The sequence below is a fragment of the Myodes glareolus genome, chromosome 26 (genome assembly GCF_982192425.1).
Source record: "Myodes glareolus chromosome 26, mMyoGla1.1, whole genome shotgun sequence".
Classification (NCBI taxonomy): Eukaryota; Metazoa; Chordata; class Mammalia; order Rodentia; family Cricetidae; genus Myodes; species Myodes glareolus.
In genome coordinates this window covers 6,923,251-6,944,364 of record NC_142051.1, presented here as the reverse complement: position 1 = coordinate 6,944,364, position 21,114 = coordinate 6,923,251, and the positions used below count along the sequence as shown (strand labels likewise).

Here is a 21,114-nt window from a genome sequence, read left to right as displayed (position 1 = left end):
GAAGGGTTGTTTGACTGCCAAACGGGTTGCGATCTAGATCCACTGTGTTAGAGACCCCTGTCTTAAAAGCAGGTTCAGCCCTAAGGACTATTTTTGTGACAACTCTTGAGCATAGAAAACCTCCAGAAGCTCAGAGGCATGACACTCTTCACTGGAAACCTTCCCAAGCCCAGCAGCACCAGAGAGATGGCAGACAAAGGGGACCAGGCTGGAGCGGGGCTGGGGTACCCAAGACACCACAGTCACCTCAGATAATGCCGGACTTGTGATGGAGGAGGGTTATCTGTCTATTGACTTGCGTGTATCAAATATGTATCCGAAGCCCACTTTCACCTTGTCTGCACATTGTCTTTGATTAAAACCAGCTGCAGACAGCGGGTTACTCTGCAAGGACAGAGCGTTCTGCTGGAAGGTTTGATGATACCAGCATATCTTAATGTAATCAAACCAGAGATTATAAAGACGTCAAGGCAGAATGGAGCCTCCTCTCTGTATCTCAGGGGATCTGAGGTCCCCCGAGGGTGATTCATTTCTAGTTGCCCCTTGAAGTGAAGGCGGGGCGGTTTTCTAGAGGCTGCCACCACAGAGTACTCAGTTCTGCTGAGGAATATCCAGTAGCCAAACCCCCTTCTCACCTAGCTAGGCTTTGACTCTCTCAGAACATGGTTAGCTTCATGGACTCCCTTAAGTATTTATTTCAATCCATTAAAAACCAACCTACAAACAAACCAACCTATAAACAAACAGCTATGGAAGAACCACCGCCTGAAGGCTCATCAGGTCTCCCTGGCAGCTGGGGTAAGAACACGGGGCCCCTGATGCCTTTATCATACACACACCTGTCGTTTTCTGTGGAACACACCAGACCCACAAGCCCGCGCTATTAGTCACCTCCATTGGGGAACCTATGAGACAAAGTTCATGTTGCCCAAGAGCCGTGTGAAGAGCCTTTGAGGTCAGGATGTAAGACCAAACAAAATTCACACGCCTGGCACGTTGTCTTACAATTGGCCTTCAGCTCCGTGATCCCTAAGCATCCGGACCGTGCATGCAAGACCATTCCCCTCCACTGCAGACCACAAAGGGCCCTGGCCACCCTCCCTAAGCATCCGGACCGTGCATGCAAGACCATTCCCCTCCACTGCAGACCACAAAGGGCCCTGGCCACCCTCCCTAAGCATCCGGACCGTGCATGCAAGACCATTCCCCTCCACTACAGGTCACAAAGGGCTCTGGCCATCCTCCCTAAGCATCTAGACTGTGCATACAAGACCATCTTCCACCACTGCAGACCACAAAGGGCCCTGGCCACCCTCCCTAAGCATCCAGACTGTGCATACAAGACCATCTTCCACCACTGCAGACCACAAAGGGCCCTGGCCACCCTCCCTAAGCATCCAGACTGTGCATACAAGACCATCTTCCTCCACTGCAGACCACAAAGGGCCCTGGCCACCCTCCCTACTCTCAACAGCTCATTATCTATTTCTCTCGGCCAGAGAGCCTGGGGACTGCAGACAGCTACCCCAAGCAAGTAGCCAAGGGCCTAGATGGTCTGCTAATTCTATCATAAATATCTCTTCACACAATATGAACATAAAATTCGATTTGCCCTAAGAATAAAGAAGATGCCTGATCTTCCATCACTGGGTGAGCTCATGCGAGGGAAAAGGATACTCCAACCATCATTGTGCCAACCGTTCTTAATTAGATCAGGGGAATGGATGGTCAAAAAATCAGGAGAAGCGCTTGCAATTAAAACCATAAGACGGTTCACGCACAGATGGTCCCTGGGTGACAATGGTTGGATTTAATGATTTTTTTTGACTCCATGATAGCATAAAGTGTACCTATATAACAAACAGCTCCACTTTTACTTTTAGTAGCGCACACAATAAAATTAGTAAGATAGCCAGCACTTTATTATATCACAAATCAGACTGCTGATGACTTAAGTGTTTATTGTTTTTTGAGACAGAGCCTGACTAGGTAGCCCAGATTGGCCTTGGTTTACAGGGATTCTCCTGCCTCTGCCTCCTGAGTGCTGGGATTACAGACGTGTGCCACCTCGCTCAGCTTGCTGGATGAGTTCCCTATACTGTGAGCCAGTGTGCATGCACCGGGCATGTTGAAGTTGGGCCAGGCTTAGCTACACTGTTTGGAAAATTAGATATATTGGCTGCATTTTGACTGAGGTGTATTGAACTGTGAGGAGTTTGTAAGTGGGCAGAGCCACGTCGTAAGATGAAGAAGAAGGTCCACGGTTTATATTGCCAAGGGGGTTGCTTTTTGTTGCCATTTCCGAACAAGTTACGATGGAGGACTGAGGTAACACAGGTCATTCCTGGGCCGGACTAATACAGTCCACTCCACACTCAGGCGACTTACCTCTTATACTTGATCCTATTTTCAAAACTTTACATTAACGACCTCCTATTCTAACAAACATTTTGTCATGAAGATTTCATGTTACATTCTGAATATTTTAACCTAAATTGCTTCCCTACAAACAGTCACACTGTGTGATTATTCTGGCCAGAGAAAGTCATTTCTGAGCATGTGTTTCTAAACTTGAAGGGATAAGAGACTGGGCTACCAGGGTGGTTTAGATTCGGATTGTGTTCACTCCTCCTATCTACCTGCTGAAGGATTAAGAAGATGGTGTCCTCATCTTTTAGAAACTGAGCATTTGGCCCTACTTTGCAGACTAATAGAATCCACACTGATTGGTCAAGGCAGACTCCAAAATATCCCTTCATCTTAGCAACATCAGAAGTGGGTGCTAAGTAAAGCAGGGCAAAATAGATCTCAGGCCAGCAGGATTTTGCTTTAGAATGAATTTTTATAAACCTTCAAATTTCATATGTTGGAGCCAAATCCTTCTGTGATGATATCTGGAAGGTAAGGCCATGTGTGTGGGCGTGATTACAGCTCAAGGATGGGACAAGGAGGCTTCCAAGAACATCTTTGTCATATGAAGAAGGAAAAAAATGCCTTTCTATGAAGCAGGATGGGAGCCTTTGCTAAACACTGAAACTTCCAGGGCCTTTATTCCAGACTTCACAGCCTCCAGCATGTGAGAAATACATTTCTGTTGTTTATAAACCAGCTATTTGATGGCATTTTGTCTTAATGACCAAGATAGACGAAGGCATATTTGAAGGAGCAAGACTTCAATTCATCAAACAAGAGCTAAATGAGAACTGGGTAACACAAAGGAACTCTGTGTACATCATTTTGCTTAATCCCTACAAGGCCTTCTGAGTTTTCCTATCCCCGTAACTGATGATTTGCGATCAATGGCGTGACTTGTGGAAACCACACAGAGCCACATGCATCTTCTCCCCACTCCCCAGATAACTTCAGCCGTTCTAGCCTCTCTTAGAATTGAGCACCCATGTCCTTTTTTAACAAGGAAAACATATTACTTAAACATTGAAAAGCACAAGAAATTAACTTTTTATTATCCATTGCCTCCAGCAGGAAGTGGATTTCAGTGTGGGGCTATGGAGGGACAGACACAAATGCCTCCTACTCTGCTGGTATATGCACAGGAGGGCAGTGGAAAGCTGACCCAGCAGCATTCTTTCATTCACACCCACTCCAAGCCTGCATTGTGCCAGCAGCCGCTAGGTTGAATTCAGCAGTGAGGTGATTAAGCTGAGCCTTTGAGAACTCAATCTGGAGAGAAAGCTAGACATCCGGGGGGGGGGGGAACAAACAAACAAACAAACAAACACCCTGAAAGCCACATTGCAGGCCTCTATATACCTCCATACCATCACTGGGGGTTGACTCCCTGGGAGGAAGAGGATACTTCCCAGAAGGGAAGTATCTCTTGAGCTGGCATCTCAAAGGATGAGGGGGCATTCTTCTGGCAGAGACAGAAAGAAATCTAAACAGAGTAAATTTCCAAAGGGTTGTAGGTCAGAGAGATGGTGGCTGGCATGAGTTGACGCGGCTAGGTAGTGATCTGGCTGAAGTGGGTTGGGGAGGTGGGGTATGGGAGGTAGTAGCCACAGGAAGATGGTGTTGGGGAACCAGATGGGGATTTGAATTGGCCAGCAAGTCTGGCTGCGTTCTCTGCACGGAAGGTACCTCAGAGCTTTAGGTGAAAATGACAAGGTCTATGCTGAGATCATTTCATGGCCTTGGGTGACAGAAGAGCCACACAGGTGTCAGAGAGGCCAGCTGGTATAAACTGGCCTGGGAATGACTTTTGTATCTCAGAGGCCTTTGGTGACCCTCCTGTTGAGTGCTACATTTCACAGTTGACTTATCAAGGTCTAGAAAGGTCAGGAGACCTGGACAAAGCCATCCAGTTAGGGACTAGCAAAGCTGGGACTCGAGTCAAGCATCTACACTTTCTCAGAGAACCAAAGAAAAAGAAAAAGTTGAGCTCCATCACTGGTAGTTTCAAGAACATTCTACCACAAATGCAGGACGGCAACATTAGAAATCAGGGTTACACCTCCTGTCCCAGTTCTTGGAGAGAGGCTGTGATGGTTACTCTGTCAACTTGATGGGATTTAGAATCACTTGGAGACAAACCAATGGGCGTGTGCGTGTGTGTGAGGAATTTAGTAGATTAGGCTGGCTGAGTAGGAAGACATTCTTTTATTGATGGACAGAATAAAATGTAGAAAGAGACCAGAGCTCTACCAATCACCTCCCTCTGCTCCCTGACTGTGGAGCAAGCTCCTGCCCCTGGGACTTCCTCACTATGATGCACTGCCCGCTGGAACTGTGAGTCAAGACAAAACCCTTGCTTCACTGAGTTGCTTTTGTTGGAGTGTTGTGGTATAAAAACAAGACTGGCAACGAATACGGAGTTGAAGGTACTGGGGATAGGGGATAATGCAAGCCTGTGGCTGGCCTGAGCTGTCTTGACAACCTCTTAAAACAACCAACCAAATAAAACACAAACTGGGCAGAAGATAAATCACATATTTTATGCTAGTCTGGGATTCCTGCTATTACATATGCCTTGTCAATAGTAACAGTGATGTTGTAGAGTTAGAGCCTAAATCAATCCCTGGGGAATTGAGTGAAGGGACAGGGCTACTTTCTAAATCAGCCACAGGAATTTAATCTTGCCAGCCATGGTACAGCAGTAAAGGCACTTGCTGCCAACCTAGATGACCTGGGTCCAATCTCTGGAACCCACATGCTAGGAAGATAAAACTGACTCTTACAAGTTGTCCTTTGAATCAAGTGTGCTCATACACACACACACACACACACGCACACACGCTATAAAATAATGAAATGCTCGGTACCCCCTCCTTGCCCCCCACAACTATCTACATTGCTAAGACACATAGGGAAAACTGTGAGCAGCCCAGATCAGTCTGTTCATAGAGCTGAAGGGCGGGGGCACTAACTGCAGTTTTCTTATCTCGCAGGAAAACATTTTTCTCCACAGATCTCTACCCACTGTGCTGGTTCCCAGAGACTTTAGCCCCCAAAGTAGCCAGGGACTTGGGATGGCCCAAAGTTACTTTTATCTAAGACTTACTTTGATGCCCAACATCTTGTTTCTGGAGTTCGAGGACCAGGAAGGGATTTTCACTCTGCTTTTCATAACACTTTGATTTTGAAGGGGAGCATAGGTCTTCTAAGACCTCCCACTATTTCACCCCCAAGAGGATCGTCTACAGGCAGAGTTCATTTCAATGTAGAAACAGGTTTTCTGACACCTGCATCGTACCCAAGGGTCCTGAGCCTGCCTGTTTGAGTGTGAAGTTGTGTGGCATGTCATGGGGATTTCAGCTGCTATGGGAAGAGGCTCCTTCTGGTAACGGGACTGACGGTGAGACCTGCAGGAGCTCATCTGAGTTGCTGGCCAAGGAAGGAGGCTCTGCACTTCTCAGAATGACCCCTGGGTTCTGCACGGTGACCCCACTGGAAGAAGCAGAGCATACTGAGTGTAGAGGGCTGCAGATGGGAGTCAAGTTAGCTGCAATAATAGTTCCCGGAGGTGGGGTGTGTCGTCACACACAGCCAGGATGTGTGATCCAGAAGGTGTGGGGGGGGGAGTTAATACCATATGTCGTTTGGCTGTGGTGGGGCTGCTCTCCTGTCACAGAAGTGTGTCCCTGTCAAACAGCTCTGACACCACCCCCACCATCACTACCCTCTGCCAGACCACGTGACTCTTACCAGGTACTGAAGTCGCTGCCGCTCGGTCTCAGGGGTGAATTCCGAAGACATGGGGATGACTTCTCCATTTCTGATGATTATGGCCCTGGAACGGGAAAAATAATGCACCAAGCCTCCGTGAGAGCCACTGACAAACCAGGCAAGATGCCTCCTGCCACCCACCTGCCCAGCGGGTTCACTAACACCATCTCTGGATCCCTTGCCATGTTGGGGGCATCTCTGTTCCAAAGTACTGAGTTCTATAGTTAGCAAAGGATGACATTTCTTTTGCTGCTACCTGGACCCATTGCCTTAATGCCCTGGCAATAAGCATCCAACTCTACACATAGCAAATGTTGAAGGATTAAACAGACGAATGAATAAACAAACGAGTGTTGTAATAACTGTCACTCTGACCCAGTTTGTCCAGTTGAACCTTGTGCGAACACAGTAGTGCTCTCTCCGTGATACAACTCAGCTGCTCCCAGCCCAACGCGTGTGCCAGGCATTTGACCTGTGGCTAACCGGCAGCCTGGGAACCACATTTTTATTTATTTAATTATTAAAAATTTCCACCTCCTCCCATCCTCCCATTTCCCTCCCCCCTCCCCCCTCCCTAACCAGTCCTAAGAGAAGTCAGGGTGCCCTGCCCTATGGAAAGTCCAAGGTCTAGGAAGGTGTGCATCCAAACAGACTAGGTTCCCAAAAAGTCAGTACAAGCAGTAGAATCAAAATCTGGTGTCATTATCATTGGCTTCTCAGTCAGCCCTCATTGACAGCCACATTTAGAGAGTCCGGTTTGATCACATGCTCCATCACTCCCAGTCCAGCTGGCCTTGGTGAGCTCCCATTAGATCAGTCCCACCGTCTCCGTGGGTGGGCGCACCCCTCGCAGTCCTGACTTCCTCGCGCATGTTCTCCCTCCTTCTGCTCTTCATCTGGGTCTTGGGAGCTCGGACCAGTGCTCCAATGGGAACCACATTTATACTGCCATTTAACTTGAGAAGTCTGATGGGGCTAGTATCTAAGGTACCAGGCGGTGCAAAGCCGGACTCTTGGGAACTCCAGGGACCAGTGAGCAGCAGCACTGATCTCCCTTGGGAGCACGGAGGAAATGCAGAGTCCCAGGTTCTATTCCAGGCTTCTTATCAGAACTGTCATGGTAACTAGATTCCCAAGCGGTTCATAAACACGTTAGGAGCTAGGCACTTCTGGCCTAGACTAGAGTTTCTAGGTTTATATCCTGGGGTCTAAAAAGAGTTGCTCTTACCATCTTAAGGTTCATAAAATTCATACATTCCAAAAAGTTTGCCCAAGAACTACCACCCACTCAAGTACTAGGGAGAGCAGCCCCCCCCCCCCCAAAGCAGATGTCTAAAGCAAGGTTGTAGGACCAATAAGTGGGCAATGCCTTTCCTGGGTCTTTGGTGTTTCTTGTCCCCTGTGCTTAGACCTTTCGCTGTTAAAGGAACCGAAGCCTCATAAGAAGTCGGCAACCACTCTATCATGGGACATACATAATCCCAACTCACCAAAGCGGTTCTGGTTCTCCACAGTCCCTTATTAGTGGGTGGCGGTGGCTGAAAGTGGCTGCTTTTATGACAAATAAAAGTGGCTTTGGGGAATTGCATTTTGTACCAACCTCACAGCTCCTTGGCACTCATGGGGGCCAGAGAGACCTCAGACCTGACGAAGGTCATTTTATACTATGGTACTAGGGGTTGAACTCAGGGCCTTGTATGTGCTAGGCAGGCTCTACCCCTGGACCACATCCCCAGACTTTCTGGCATGGTTCTGAGTGAAGATCCAGGAGTCTGACAAGCATCTTGCTGAGCTCTAGAGAATACCTTGCAGACTTCTTCAACCAAGATGCCCTTGGGGAGTCACTCTCTGTCTCCAAAACAATCATCATGAGTGGCTTTATGGACCATGACCCCCATCCTTTATTTCTTGCCACCTGTGTCCCGCTGGCTACCATTGTAGGAACTGGTAGAGGGGTACAGCTTGGGACAACAAAAATATTGGACTTCTTAGAGAATTTATGACTCTAGAAAAAAATAGGGAAATAAGAAAAGTCAGGGAAGCTAATTCTGGGAAGATCTCTCCATTTTTTTAAATTTTTTTTTATCATTTTCCTTACTACCTAAAATGTGATAACAATTTCTTCTTAGCAAAAACTAGCAATCATTTTAAATGCACTCAACCCCTCCACCATTTACAACTGACTATACATTACTGTGCACACTTTATCTTAATCTTACTTATTGAGGGAAACAGCTACCATAATGAGCAAGGGATCTGACGGAGGGTAGAGAAATTTGGAGACCATGGTGGGTGGAAGTGGGTCAGGCAGCACAGCTTAGGGCCTCATCTCAAAGCAGCCAGCAGAGCCTGGGGTCCTGGAGGTCGGCGTGAAAGATGCTATGCGATGCCTCCCTCAGCTTGCGTTTTCCAAATGTTGCTTAATTTTGTTACTCTGACTAACTTCTCTTTTCCACCTGAGCCCCAGATTCAACTGATTGTGGTACTAAGAGAGTCAGATACGAGAGGAAAAGGTAACGAACAATAGGAGATAAGGAACAGTAGGATATGTTTGGGTGTCAGAGATTCCCCAGAGGGGAAGGTCTGGTGCCATCAGTGTATCTCCCTTACCTGCATCCTGGGAGGAGCCAGTGTGACTTCCCAGGTTAGGGACTCAGAACCTAAATCTCAGGAGATCAGGGTCTAGTCCATCTTGTTCTCTCTTATTCTAAACTGACCACGGTGCCGGCCACATAGCGGGTACCTCGTGACTATTTGTTGACTTAAAAAGCAAGTGAAGGAAGTCCCAGGAGTTTCCTTGGTCAGGGAGACGAGAGAGGACCAGCAGGTAGCTGCTGTTCAGTGAAGTATCAATAGACTTGACATTGCAGATAAGAGAGTCCTCCAATGGGAAATTCGCCAGCTCCCACTAGCATGTTTTCTTCAGTTCCGTGGCTAGTCTGCCCGTGATGGACCGCCTCAGTCCTGTCTCTGCCCCGCCACCCCCACCCCGCCAACATCACTATCTCCATTCCTAGATTTTGATTATCTTTCCACAGTGTAAAACCATGCTCAAAAGAGTGCTGAAAAACCACACAAAATCAACTCAAAGCCAACCAAACAACGTTCTGTCAGTCCGAAGCTGACCTGAGACTGCCCTCTTCTACTGAACCATAGTTTCTGCATTTAATGGCGACTAGTCTCAAGGTCTCTACTTCCTCCTTCCCGCTGTTCTCTCAAACAGTGCTGAATTTACGTCTACACTCCCTGTCCATCCAGCCGCTGCCAACACATCTACAGCAGTGGTCCCCAACCTGAAGGTCGTGACCCCTTTTGGGGTGGGCACATATCAGATATCACATGAAGATTCCTAACAGTCGCAAAATTATGGTTATGAAGCAGCAACAAAATAATTTTTTGGTTGGAGGTCACCACAACATGAGGAGCTGTGTTAGAGGGTCACAACCTTAGGAAGGTTGAGAACCACTGTTCTACAGGATCTCTACAGGACATGTCACTGTTCTGAAAGCCCTGGTAGCATCTGATCCCAACCTTGGCTCTTAGGCCCTCCTCTTTCTAGTTTCATTTTTTTTTTTACATCTCTCCTGACTCTAGGGACTGCCCTTACCCCACAGGTAATTTCGTTTCCTTGCTTTTTGCCCTAAGGCTAGGCAAGACTCTTTTCCATTTTCTTATTGCCGGCAATGTGCCTCTGTACAAAAGAGATCACATGTGTAACCCCGTCTATCTCCCATGCTAGCCTGTAAGTTCTTATAACAATCATGCCTGACGGAAGCAGTGTTATAATTCCAGTACTGCACACAGCATCAGGCAATTGTAGGCAGAACCGGCTTTATAACTTCAGAGCCAAGTGCAAAATATAACCACAGCACCCCTCGTTTAAAGATTGGAAACTTGGGGCTGGGCAAATGGCTCCATCAGTAAAGTTCTTGCCACAAAAGTCTGAGGGTCTGAGTCTGGTCCTCAGCATCCGTGTGGAAGAGCCAGCACTGCAGTGCGAATCTGTCATCCCAGAGCTGGGGAGGTAGGGACAGGAAGATCTAAGGGGCCTGGCTGGTCAGTCAAATCGCTGAGTTTCCGTGAGATACCCAGCCTCAAAAAATAAGATGGAGGGGCTGGAGAGATGGCCCAGCAGTTAGGAGCAATGACTACTCTTCCAGAGGACTCAGGTTTGAGCGAGTCCTAGCACCCACACTGAGGTTCTCAAAGGTCTGTAACTCCAGTCCAGAGGATCTGCCACCCACTTTCAATATGCAGATAAAGATGTAAGTAAAACATCCATATACGTAAAACAGAAATAAAAAAGCAAGAAAGATGGAAAGCAGTTGAGGATGAAACCAGGCATTGACTTCTGGTTTCAACATGAACACATGTACATATATACATACAAACATGCATGTACACGTACACACACACACACACAGAGAACTGAAAAATTCAAGATGGCAAGATCAGGGTATTAAAACAAATGTGGGATTCTCCTGATAGTGGGGTTCTGTGTGATCACCAATGTGGTGGTTAGAAAGAAAATGACTCCCAAAGGGAGCGGCAGTACTAGGAGGTTGGAATAGGTGTGGTTTTGTTTGGAGGAAATATGTCATTGTGGAGGCTGGCTTTGAAGTCTCATATATGCTCAAGTCATGCCAAGTGCCTCAGACCACTTCCTATTACCTTCCTCATGTAGGACTCTTAGCTTTCTCCAGCACCACGTCTGCCTGCACGCCGCCATGTCCCACCATGATGATAATGGACTGAACCTCTGAACTGTAAGCCACTCAAATTGAATGTTTTCCTTTATAAAAGTTGCTGTGGTCATGGTGTCTCTTCACAGCAACTGAAACCCTAAAACACCAGTTCTGCCCACTTACCCATGGGTACAAGTGTATTTTTTTTAAATTAACAAAGTAAATATGTACATTTATGGGATATGATAATAAACATCTATAAATAATATGTGGAAATTACAGGTTAACTGGCAGATCTACTAGCTCTAACACCTATTGCTTCTTTCTGAGGGGAACATCACAATTCTCTCTCTGTCTCTCTCTGTTTCTCTTTCTCTTGAGATAGGGTCTTTCTATGTAGTCCTTGCTGTCTTGGAACTCAGTATGTAGACCAGGCTCACAGGAACTCACACACACCTACTTGCCTGTGCCTTCTCAATGCTGAGGCTAAAGCTGTGCCCCACTATGCCAGGCCCACTCACAATTATTTTTACTAGTCATGTTGAGTATGCACTGTCCTGAAGCACACGTACCTACTATGTTACAGAACACAAGAGCAGACTCCTGTCTTGCTTTACCCATATCCCCATCCTCCTCCACCTGCCCCATCCTTCCCAGCCTTTGCCATCACTATTCTATTGCACACAAGAATAAGATAAAACATGCCACAGAGAGGTGGTGGGCGTGTGTGTGTGTGTGTGTATGTGTGCGCGCACGCCAGTGTGTATATAAGGTCTTGCTGTGACACTCAGTAAGATCATAAACTTCCAACTCATGATCTTGCCTTGGCCTCTGAAGTGCTGGGGCTGCAGGCGCATGCCACCACACCTGGTTCACAAGGCAGTGTCGGGGCTTTACTGTGATCACGTCCCATCTCCTCCCTTCCCTGGCATTTCCCTTTTCTCCCACCATCTGGTTCCTGCCTCTATTTCTAGCGTTTACCTCACTCTTTCTGTTCCTCTCACCTCTCCCAATGGCCCACCTACTCCGCGCTAAGTCGACTCAGAACGCCTCCCACTGTCCTCCTGAGATACCTTCCGTGCCCTTTCTCTGTGACCCCCGCAGAAGGTCGTCCCATGCCTAGCGGTGTCTCAGCCCTTGCCAGTACCGAATGCAATTTGTTGGTTTCGGCGATGTTTCTAACTACACCGAAGGTATTTTCCAGGCAGAGCTGGGCCACTTTCTCTGAGTCTCTAGGGCCCAGTGCCTGGCCTGTGACAGATGACAGACACAGCTGTCTGCTGAGGGATGAGCGACTACATAACCAGACAGGGATGTGGGCTTGGGCGGACATATCCACACACAAAGTTCTAACCAGGGTTTCCTTTGGGAGAACATTACTCATTGTGTACAGCCTGAGCAGTGATGTGGCTCACCACGTCACAAGCTGCTTGCTTCCAACCCCGATGATCCACACTGGATTTCTGACTCTAGAAAGTTGTCCTTTGACCTCTCCCTGTGTGCTATGGCATGCTCCACCTGTGTGCACGTGCATGATACACAAAATAGATAAAAATATAACAGGACGTATAAAATCTGTACATCTTCCCAATGGATTTCATGAGAAGAGGGCAGGCTACAAGGCGCTCACCACTGAGAAGAGACTTGAAGGACTAGGGGTGCGGGGGAGTGAGGCAGGGCTATCTTTTCCTGAGGCAGAAAGTAGTGAGGCTGGCAGTTTTTCCCTACGCAAACATCTGTAAGTTTTAAACACCACATGAGTATCTGCATTCATCCCAGCGTAACTACTGTAAGCCTCGCCTATTACTTCCTTGAGTAGGCAGTCACATCCAGATTCCACTCTGTACACACACACACACACACACACACACACACACACACACACACACACACGTCTTCACTTCTGTTTGAACTACCTACCACATTCTGCCTTTATGAGGCACCCATAGATTAAAGTGCGTGGCTGCCAACCATCCTGTTCTCGTGGTGCCCTTCCTATGTAATGCGTGGCTTCCCTTTGATCTCTTTCTCTCTCTTTTATCCCGCTGATCCTTGGGATTAATGCGCTGGAGTGCTGGCCTCCAGGGCCCTAGGACAACACAAGGAGAGGGCTCTCGAAGGGGCCAGAGTGGGCGCGAAGACCTGCAAATCTCATCTTCAACCATCGATAAAGCAGAGGATGCCTGGATTAAAGCGACTTTCTTTCATCCCAGGCTCTCCATTTCTGTATCTTCTTCATTATTTACAGGGTGATTTCCTTGAGGAAAAAAATCAAAATCAAAACAGAACAAACGCTGAGGCAGCAATGAAGGCCAAGGAGAGCTAGGCCTTTTTTGTTTCCTCTAGAGCCTCAGGCCTGAAGCCGTGGCTATTGCTCAGGTCAGATTTTAAATGATATTCCATTTACCCTTTCCATTTAGCAGAAATAAGTGAGAAATTTCTGGAGATTTCTACCCTGTACAGAGAGGGAGTGGTCCTTCAACATGTTCCCCGATGTTAAGGTTAGCGTTTTATTCGGAGACGCAGCTGAATCTGTGTTTCACCGCAGTGCGGACGGTGTTGCTTAGGGCATGTCGAATGACCAGAGCTCATATTAAGTTCTTATGAGTCAACTGAGTAGTTTTTTAGATATCATCCCTCCCAGCACTAGCCACATGAAAGGATAAAGGTGATTTACTCCACAGGGAATCTCTAGTTTAGAGACCAGGCTCTGAAAAGTCCCTTGTCTTCAATCTTCCAAGGTAATAGTTTGGAATGAAAAACACCCACCTTTTACTACTTTTCTGAGTGAAAATTATTTAGCTAGTCCCTTCAAGGGAACAAGAAGGGGATCTGGGGCATTCGTTTCAAACAGTCATTTAATTTTATGATTTCCCGTAGGGAGATCACAGTCAGGGCTGTTAAATCTCACGTCAGTGTGACTGTGATGTTTCTCCTCAGAGTGGGACCCACAAAAGCCCCAGAAGACATTTGGTAATCCAGCAAAAGAAAAGAAAAACAAGACAGAATAAGTCCTAATGAAAGTGGATCAGGCAACATACAGAACAGACATTTCAAACATTGGCTAAATACATGAAAAGATGGTGTATTCTCAAGAGGCTGGGAAAATGCATATTAAAGTCAAGGTAGTGCTGAAATGCACGCACAAATTGGTATTAGTCATTCTCAAAGGGTGAGAACAGCCATTCTAACAATGAATGGAATGGTTACATATACAAGAACTATTGAAATGAAGAGTCACACATTCAGTGGTTCAGCCAGCTCACTTTGGGGGAATATAGGCCCCCAAATTCAAAGACCGTGCACAGGATGCAAAGAGAAGAATTCAAGCATCGATGTTCCTTCTTGCGTCCAAGACTGGAAACAGCCTGAATGCCATAAGAGCAAATGGTGAATGCAATGATCTGGACAGAGTCATTTTTTTTTTAAAGAATGAAGTATATGTTTTATGACCCAGAGGTAGCTCTGATAAAGTAAGCAGGAAAAGCAAGCTGATGAGTAATACATGTATACTTGTGTTTTGTGACAACAGAAACTATGCATACACTTCTCCATATATATCTCCATATGTGTATATATATATACACACACATATCTACATATGGAGGGAGAGAGATAGTCTGATTCCAGGCTAAAGCCTCATATGTGACCCTTCAGGCCCAGCCACAGGCAACTGTAGAGGCTTGACCTGGAAGGCTCTTCTGCCCAGCCTTGGTGCCCAAGTTGGTGCATAGTGGCTTCTAAGCACCAGTCAAGGCCCTGCTCCTGCAACCCCAGACTCTGAGCCTGGTGGAACTCAGATTCTTTTCGGAACCAATCCATCCTTTGCCACTCCCAGTCTTCCGGCTCCCACCCTTCACTCCAGCCCCTTCTCAAAAGAGTGGCAGGACCCTTTAGTTCTGAGCTCCTGGCCTCTGAGCATCCATTCAGCTAGTGGTCAGCTCTTTGTGTATCAGCTGGAAGACCCCCAGCTGGTGCCAGGCTGGGCATCACCCAGCGGAAGACTGTGAGTGGCCTAAGTTACCTGCAGGATTTTATTTAGTGAATAAAGTCTTGTTGACGACAGTGGCCTCTAGCAGCTGGACACTACATAATTGCATCTGATGAGATGGGAGAAAGACATGGAGATGGGCTAAACGGCTAATTGTCCTTTATTAGACTGCAAGAGGGAATGTGGTCCTTTTGTAAATTCAGAGAGGACGGTCTCTGCTCAGATTTGATGGCATATTGCTGAAGTCCATCTTCATATTAACTCATCTTTCAAAACTACCAGTCTCCAGGACCTGGGTGCTGCAGGCACCAGTCCACAGGTTCTGTCCAGTGGCCCAACTACTCACCTCACATTACCTGGCATTTAGACATAAATGAGAAAGAATTTCTCAAGAGCTATCAAATGAGAAGCTCAAAGTCAAAAAATATGAATTGGTCAAACCTAGAAATGTCTGACTCTTTTCTATCACTGGGTTTTAGGAGAACTCTCAAGAGTGGGTTCAGAACTGGTAAGAGCTAAAAGAAAAGAAAAGTCCAAAGAGAGCGCTTGAAAGTCTAACTGGTGAGGATTTGCTGATGTCTGGCTCTCAGTGTTAGCCAAGAGGGGTTCTCCTGTCCTGACTTCACAGCCTGAGGGGTCTGTCCTGACCTGATTCAAATCCCTCTCGGGCATCTAAGGGCACTGGAGCAAGTATCCATGTGTGGTTTATCCAATGGCTTCACAGAAGCATTTATCCAGTGTTTCCACAAGGAAACAGAGAAGTTTCCTTGATAATGCAAATAAAGGAAAACACAAGAAAGCATCTTCCTGCTCAATTCCTGCTACTCCTGCCCATAGGGACCTCTAGGACTAAGGGTTTGTGAGGGATATTCTTACTGGGAGGTCACACACAGCAAATTCCACTTTTTCAGCTTAGAGCCTGTTCTCCTGCTCCAGGGCAAGCAAACTCACCACACACAGTTGGCCTCCTATAGAGTATCCGTAAGTTCTATATCCAGAGATCCAGTCTACTGTGGATAGCAAATGTTTGGTGTGTGGGGGAGATATGTCCACACTGTAACATACTTTCCTTGTCATTATTCATCCCCTAGACAACAGAGCACAGCAGCTGTTTAAATACCATTTAGGTATCATAGATAGTGTAGGGATTTCAAGGACGCAGAGGATGTGCGCAAGCTTACACATAAGGGACTTGCACTGCTCAGATTTGGATATATTGTGGGGGGTGACCAGGGCCCAGCCCAGTGGCACTGAGGGGTGACTCTACACTAGGTGTGTGCCACCCACAGGACAGCAGCCCCTCACCTCCCAGGAGCCCATCAGGTTTGATCTTGTCTCCATCAAGATCAAGGGTTTAATCTTGTCTTCACTGGGAAGTTGTGCTGGTCAGTTGTAGACCTCCTAATAAGCAATAACAAGAATAAAAGCTTCCGACTAAAGGAAGCCCAAGCAAGTTGAGAATTCATAGAGGAGACTGGGAGAATCAGGTAGGGCAGATACAGGGGTCCTTCGATGGGCTCTCTGACGTGCGGAGAAGGCCAGGAGCTGCTGTTGTGCCTGCTGGCAGAGCGCATTCCAGAGTGTCACCTCCCAGCCCCTCAGGTTAAAGTCATACACTGTCCCTGCCCCCAGCTGACAATCAAATGATTCTACAAATAAGTGTGGCAAGGAACAGTTAAGTACACTGCTTGTCAGCTTCAAGACAAGGCTTTGTCTAAGTGCATGCGCGTGCACACACACGCACATGTGCGCACACGGCCAACTTAGAAGACATTTCTCTACAGAATAGGAATGGGAAAGGAGTCAAAAATAGCCAGGCTGTTGGTTGGGTCCAAGAAGAAGGCAAAAGTATCTAGGAGTCCAGTTTCCACAGAGCAAGAGGCATTAGAACCCTCCAAGCAGGACAGAGGACAAGGATCAAGTTGGAACTGAAGTTACAATCCAAACCAAATTGCGTTGATTTGTCATACTTGGCTTCCTCCTCTCTGCCCATGGGGGTTGCTGGACATCAGAGCCAAATGCCACAGTCTGAGGTCTGAAGGAATCCTGGTGGGACAGAGTTTCACTCCTGCTGTTCACCATGCAATCCTCCAACCCTCCCATGTGTGTACCTGAATGTGCCCGTGGAGCTGGAGTGGAGGAAGGCTCTACCGGATGCAGCCTGCCTGTCCCCATGCGTGTCTTTGCTGTGGCAGCTGTGGTGGCGGCGGTGGCGGCACTGGGGATTGAACCCGGGGCCTCCAGATGTAAGGCAAGAGCGTTGACCATGAAGCCACACTCCAGCACATTTTAATTTTGTATGTGTTCTGAGAGAAGGTCCTGTTAAGCTGCCCAAGCTAGCCTGGAATTTACTCTGCTATCCAAGCTCTCATTGCATTTGCCATCCTTCAGCCTTGGCCTCGTGAGTAGCTGGGTTTGCAGGTCTGCACCACAAGGCCTGGCTGTGTTGTAAATCCCGACAGTGCACATAGGAAGTTCCAATGCATTTTGATACCAGAGCATCACCCAACAGGCTGGAGACAAAGGCTGACAGTCAGCTCCTCTTCCAGCTCAATGAACTTAGCTGTGAGTGACTGGTGGTGATGAGGCTGTGTGCTGAGATGAAAACAACCTTGGTCTGGAGAGCAGAATATCCTTACCTTGTTCACTGAAGTGTCTCTCTGAGAGTCTAGGCATCCTTGTCTTGAAAGGAAGGGGTGGGGCTTGGGGACTCTTGTGTGCTTACCAGTTCTACAATGCAGCTCTCTGGGAAGGAAGCCTGGCACTAGTGGGGTAGAGAGATGCCTATGAGTGCTTTAGTTGCCCCTTCTCAGGAGGTGGTAATCACTGCAATTTAGATTCTAATAAATAAAAGCAAATTCAGAAGCCACCCTTAGTGCCCACCTTAAATCAAAGGGGACAAGGAATCCATTACCGAGCAGGGCCCAGATACAATTTCACTGCTGTCACCAGTCCCCTTGGAAGGCAGAACCACAAACGAAAGGCATCTCTGACTCTGTTTAGAGTATTCACAGGACGCCCTGATTCCATTACACACTTTCCAGCGGAAAGTGATTTGAAACGCAACATTAAACCATACATTTCCAGAATGGAGGAGAAAAGCCAGTACAAGGTGACAAAGAGAAACCATTTGGAAAAGCCTTTTTGACAAGTGTAGATCAATTCCAAGGGATGACAGGGAGGCATCCATTCTGGCCAGATGCACCAGACCTTGTAGCGGTGTGGCAGGAGTGGCTGGCCATCTCTTCAGAAGCATTCAGAGATTTGTTGCTGGGAGAAAAAGCAGGGCAGCTGACAGAACCAGCCGGGGTTGCCCCTGCCAGAGGACAGCCAGGCTGCACACGCTAATTAGAGGTGCCAAAAATAGCAGAAGGAAAAAAAATCATCTCAGTAGCTGAGAACTGGTTTGGGTGTATTCCTAGTCATTCCATTTTCAGAATGGCTACTAAAGACGTGTGCAGATAAAGCGACTCATTTACAAAATCCTCCAACACACAGGTTCTTCAGAAAGCAAGCCCCTAAGAAATGGACGGGGGAGCGTTCTGGAGCCGCATGAATAAGAGGTCAGTCATAGTGGGATAACTAAGCCATGTTCTTTGCTATTTTTCCTCCCACAAACCACCCAGACTGTGTCCATACCACCCAGAATAATTTCTCAAAGTTACCATTCAGCTCCTCTATCCAAACATTTGCTACAGCAGTAACATGTAAATCCAATGCACAGGCACAAAATTTTCCAGAGTGGGCAGAAAGCCTCCTGGCCTTAAAGTTTTCATGGTGGAATATTAGAAAAAGCCAAAGGTTCCCTTGTTTATCAACTTTGGAGTAGTTTGCTGTGTTTGAATCTATGGAATCCACCTGGTGAAATATATATATTTCAGTAGATTTTTTTTTGTGTGTATTCACATGATTGAGTCACTACCGCCATTTTTTAATTTCTAGGACATTTTTATCCCAACCCCAAGACGTCATTCTTTGTAGGGATTAGAAACCACTCTTCATTTCCCCTATCTCTACCACTAATCTACTTTCTGTCTCCATGGATTGATGAATTCAGGACATATGATATAAATGGGCTTGTATAATATGTGGTGTTTTAAAAAACTTTATTTATTTGTGTATAAGTGCTCTGTATGGACGCCAGCAGGCCAGAAGATGGCATCTGATCCTATTGTAGATGGTTGTGAGCCACCAAGTAGCTGCTGGGAATTGAACTCAGGACCTCTGGCGGAGCAGCAGGTGGTCTTAACCACCGAGCCATCACTCCGGCCCAAATATGTGGCTTTTATTAACAGTTATATTCATCAAATGTATGTTTTCAAGGTGCATTTGTAATACAGCATGTATCCCAGCTTTATTCCTTCTCATGGCTGTGCACAGCTATTGTAAGACTATGCCATATTTTGCTTAACCATTTATTATTTGATAGACATTTGAGTCCTTCTCTTGTTCCCTCCTTTTCTTGTTGCCTCTGTGAATGGTGGAATAATGAACACGTGTACTGAAATTTCTTTATGAATATGTTACTAGTGCTCATGGCCCTCTCTACCTGTGGTTACAAACAGCTCACCGTGAATGTGTCAAGGCAGGTGTGACATGCAGATCCGGAAGCAATATCCTAGTGATACCCGGCACTAGTCGCGCCCTTGTTAGATTTGTGTCCGTCTCTGGCCTCTTTACTTTTAAAAGGCCATGCCATGGAAGCAACTGGAGAGACCAAGAGGAGGAATAAAAAGCTCAAGGGGTGGAAAATAGATATTCCCAGGGACATTAAAGCAATTCTGTCAATCTTGCCCCCCCCCCCGAAGTAAAGAAGTGGCGAACGGCTTGCATCCTCTGTCACACGTTTGAAATGGTTTTGTTCACAGAGAACTGTGGGTGACCAGTTAGTTCTTCAGGCTCAGAGGGAGACAAACAAGTGGAACTGTTATTTAAATCACTCCAGGAAAACAGTGCAGTGGAAAAAAGCTGAGTTTCTTGGTCTTCATACTACACATCCAACAGAAGTCATGGCTGTCTATCCCTGTAATTCTTCAGGTCAACAACTCTGTTTACTATATTCATTTGACAAGAATTTTGGCGTGGGGCTGTCTTTCACTCTTATTTCCGTATGATACTATAAACCAAGTACTGGCTACTTGAAGGCAAAGCTAGATTGGTAAACAATTAGATCTAGCCTGTAGCTGACAGCGAATGGGGCATTTTCTTTACCACCGGAAGCCCCCACTGCAGACAAAGCACATGCTCGACCCAGCAGGAAGAGTGTTGCCCGCAGCCAGGTCACACTGGCAGCCAGCTCTGTGGGGCCTCCCTCTGGTTCTGCTTACTGACAGTCACCCCAGACTTAGCAGAGCCTCAAGGAAAGCATCTCTCACCCGCCGACATTACCCATTCAGCTGGGTTTTGGAGATGGCTGGGGTTGGAGTTGAAAGCAATCGGGGATTAGAATCTAAAAACGACTTCAAACTATGAAGCATGCTGGGAAAGTAGGTTAGATACTCTGAGACTCATCTTCTCCAACTCCCCTCCCCTCTCTTGAAAAAGGACACCACCTCTCTCTTTGAATTAAATAAGTAGTTATGGAAAGGCAAAACAAAACCTCTGTTATCGCTTTTCAGTGATGCTGAATAACTCATTGAAGGAAACTCGTTTGTAAAAGTCAAACAGAACAATCAATTATTTGGAGTTTTATTGATTTGCGTACAATGTTAACTGTCCATAGTTGGGGTCTTAAAGAACTATATGAAGGAAGAACAAACCGATTTTGTGGTCTTCCTCAGAAATCTAATGACAATACAGTATGATGATCTCCATTCTTATTTCCATCTGTGTGTTGAGATTACCTCACAAGCTCAAAGACGGATGATCCAGAGGGGAGAAAGGGACATTCCTGCTTTCCTCATTCAATAGCTCTAAAAATCCACATCAATATTAATAATACTGTTAGAGTTTCCAGCATTTTCCCAAGCATATCTGCAATTTTAAATTCTATTTTAACTAACAGATATAAAATGTTACCATACCAAACTTCTTTTTCCTGCTGCCCACACAACCCATAATTTACCCAAGGTTCTTGAGGATGCCTAATAAGAAATAAGACAGGTGGATGTCTGGAAAACACAAACCCTAAGAGATAACATATGTAACTTTTTTTCCCTTAGTGTGGGAAGTGAAGAAGAAAAGGCCCCAGGCCATGTTAATTCTCAGCTGGAAGTTGATGCCATGCTTCGCAGGGGCAGGGAAGGCTGGCCAGGC

General features: G+C 46.6%; 1 protein-coding gene across 1 annotated transcript in view; it reads right to left on the bottom strand.

The window, feature by feature from the left end:
- Ppm1h (protein phosphatase, Mg2+/Mn2+ dependent 1H) overlaps nt 1-21,114 on the bottom strand; it is a 255,649-nt gene that overhangs the window by 74,549 nt on the left and 159,986 nt on the right. Inside the window, exon 5 of the mRNA XM_048418385.3 lies at nt 6,163-6,247. Coding sequence (XP_048274342.2) covers nt 6,163-6,247 — 85 coding nt within the window. The remainder of the gene's footprint in view (nt 1-6,162; nt 6,248-21,114) is intronic.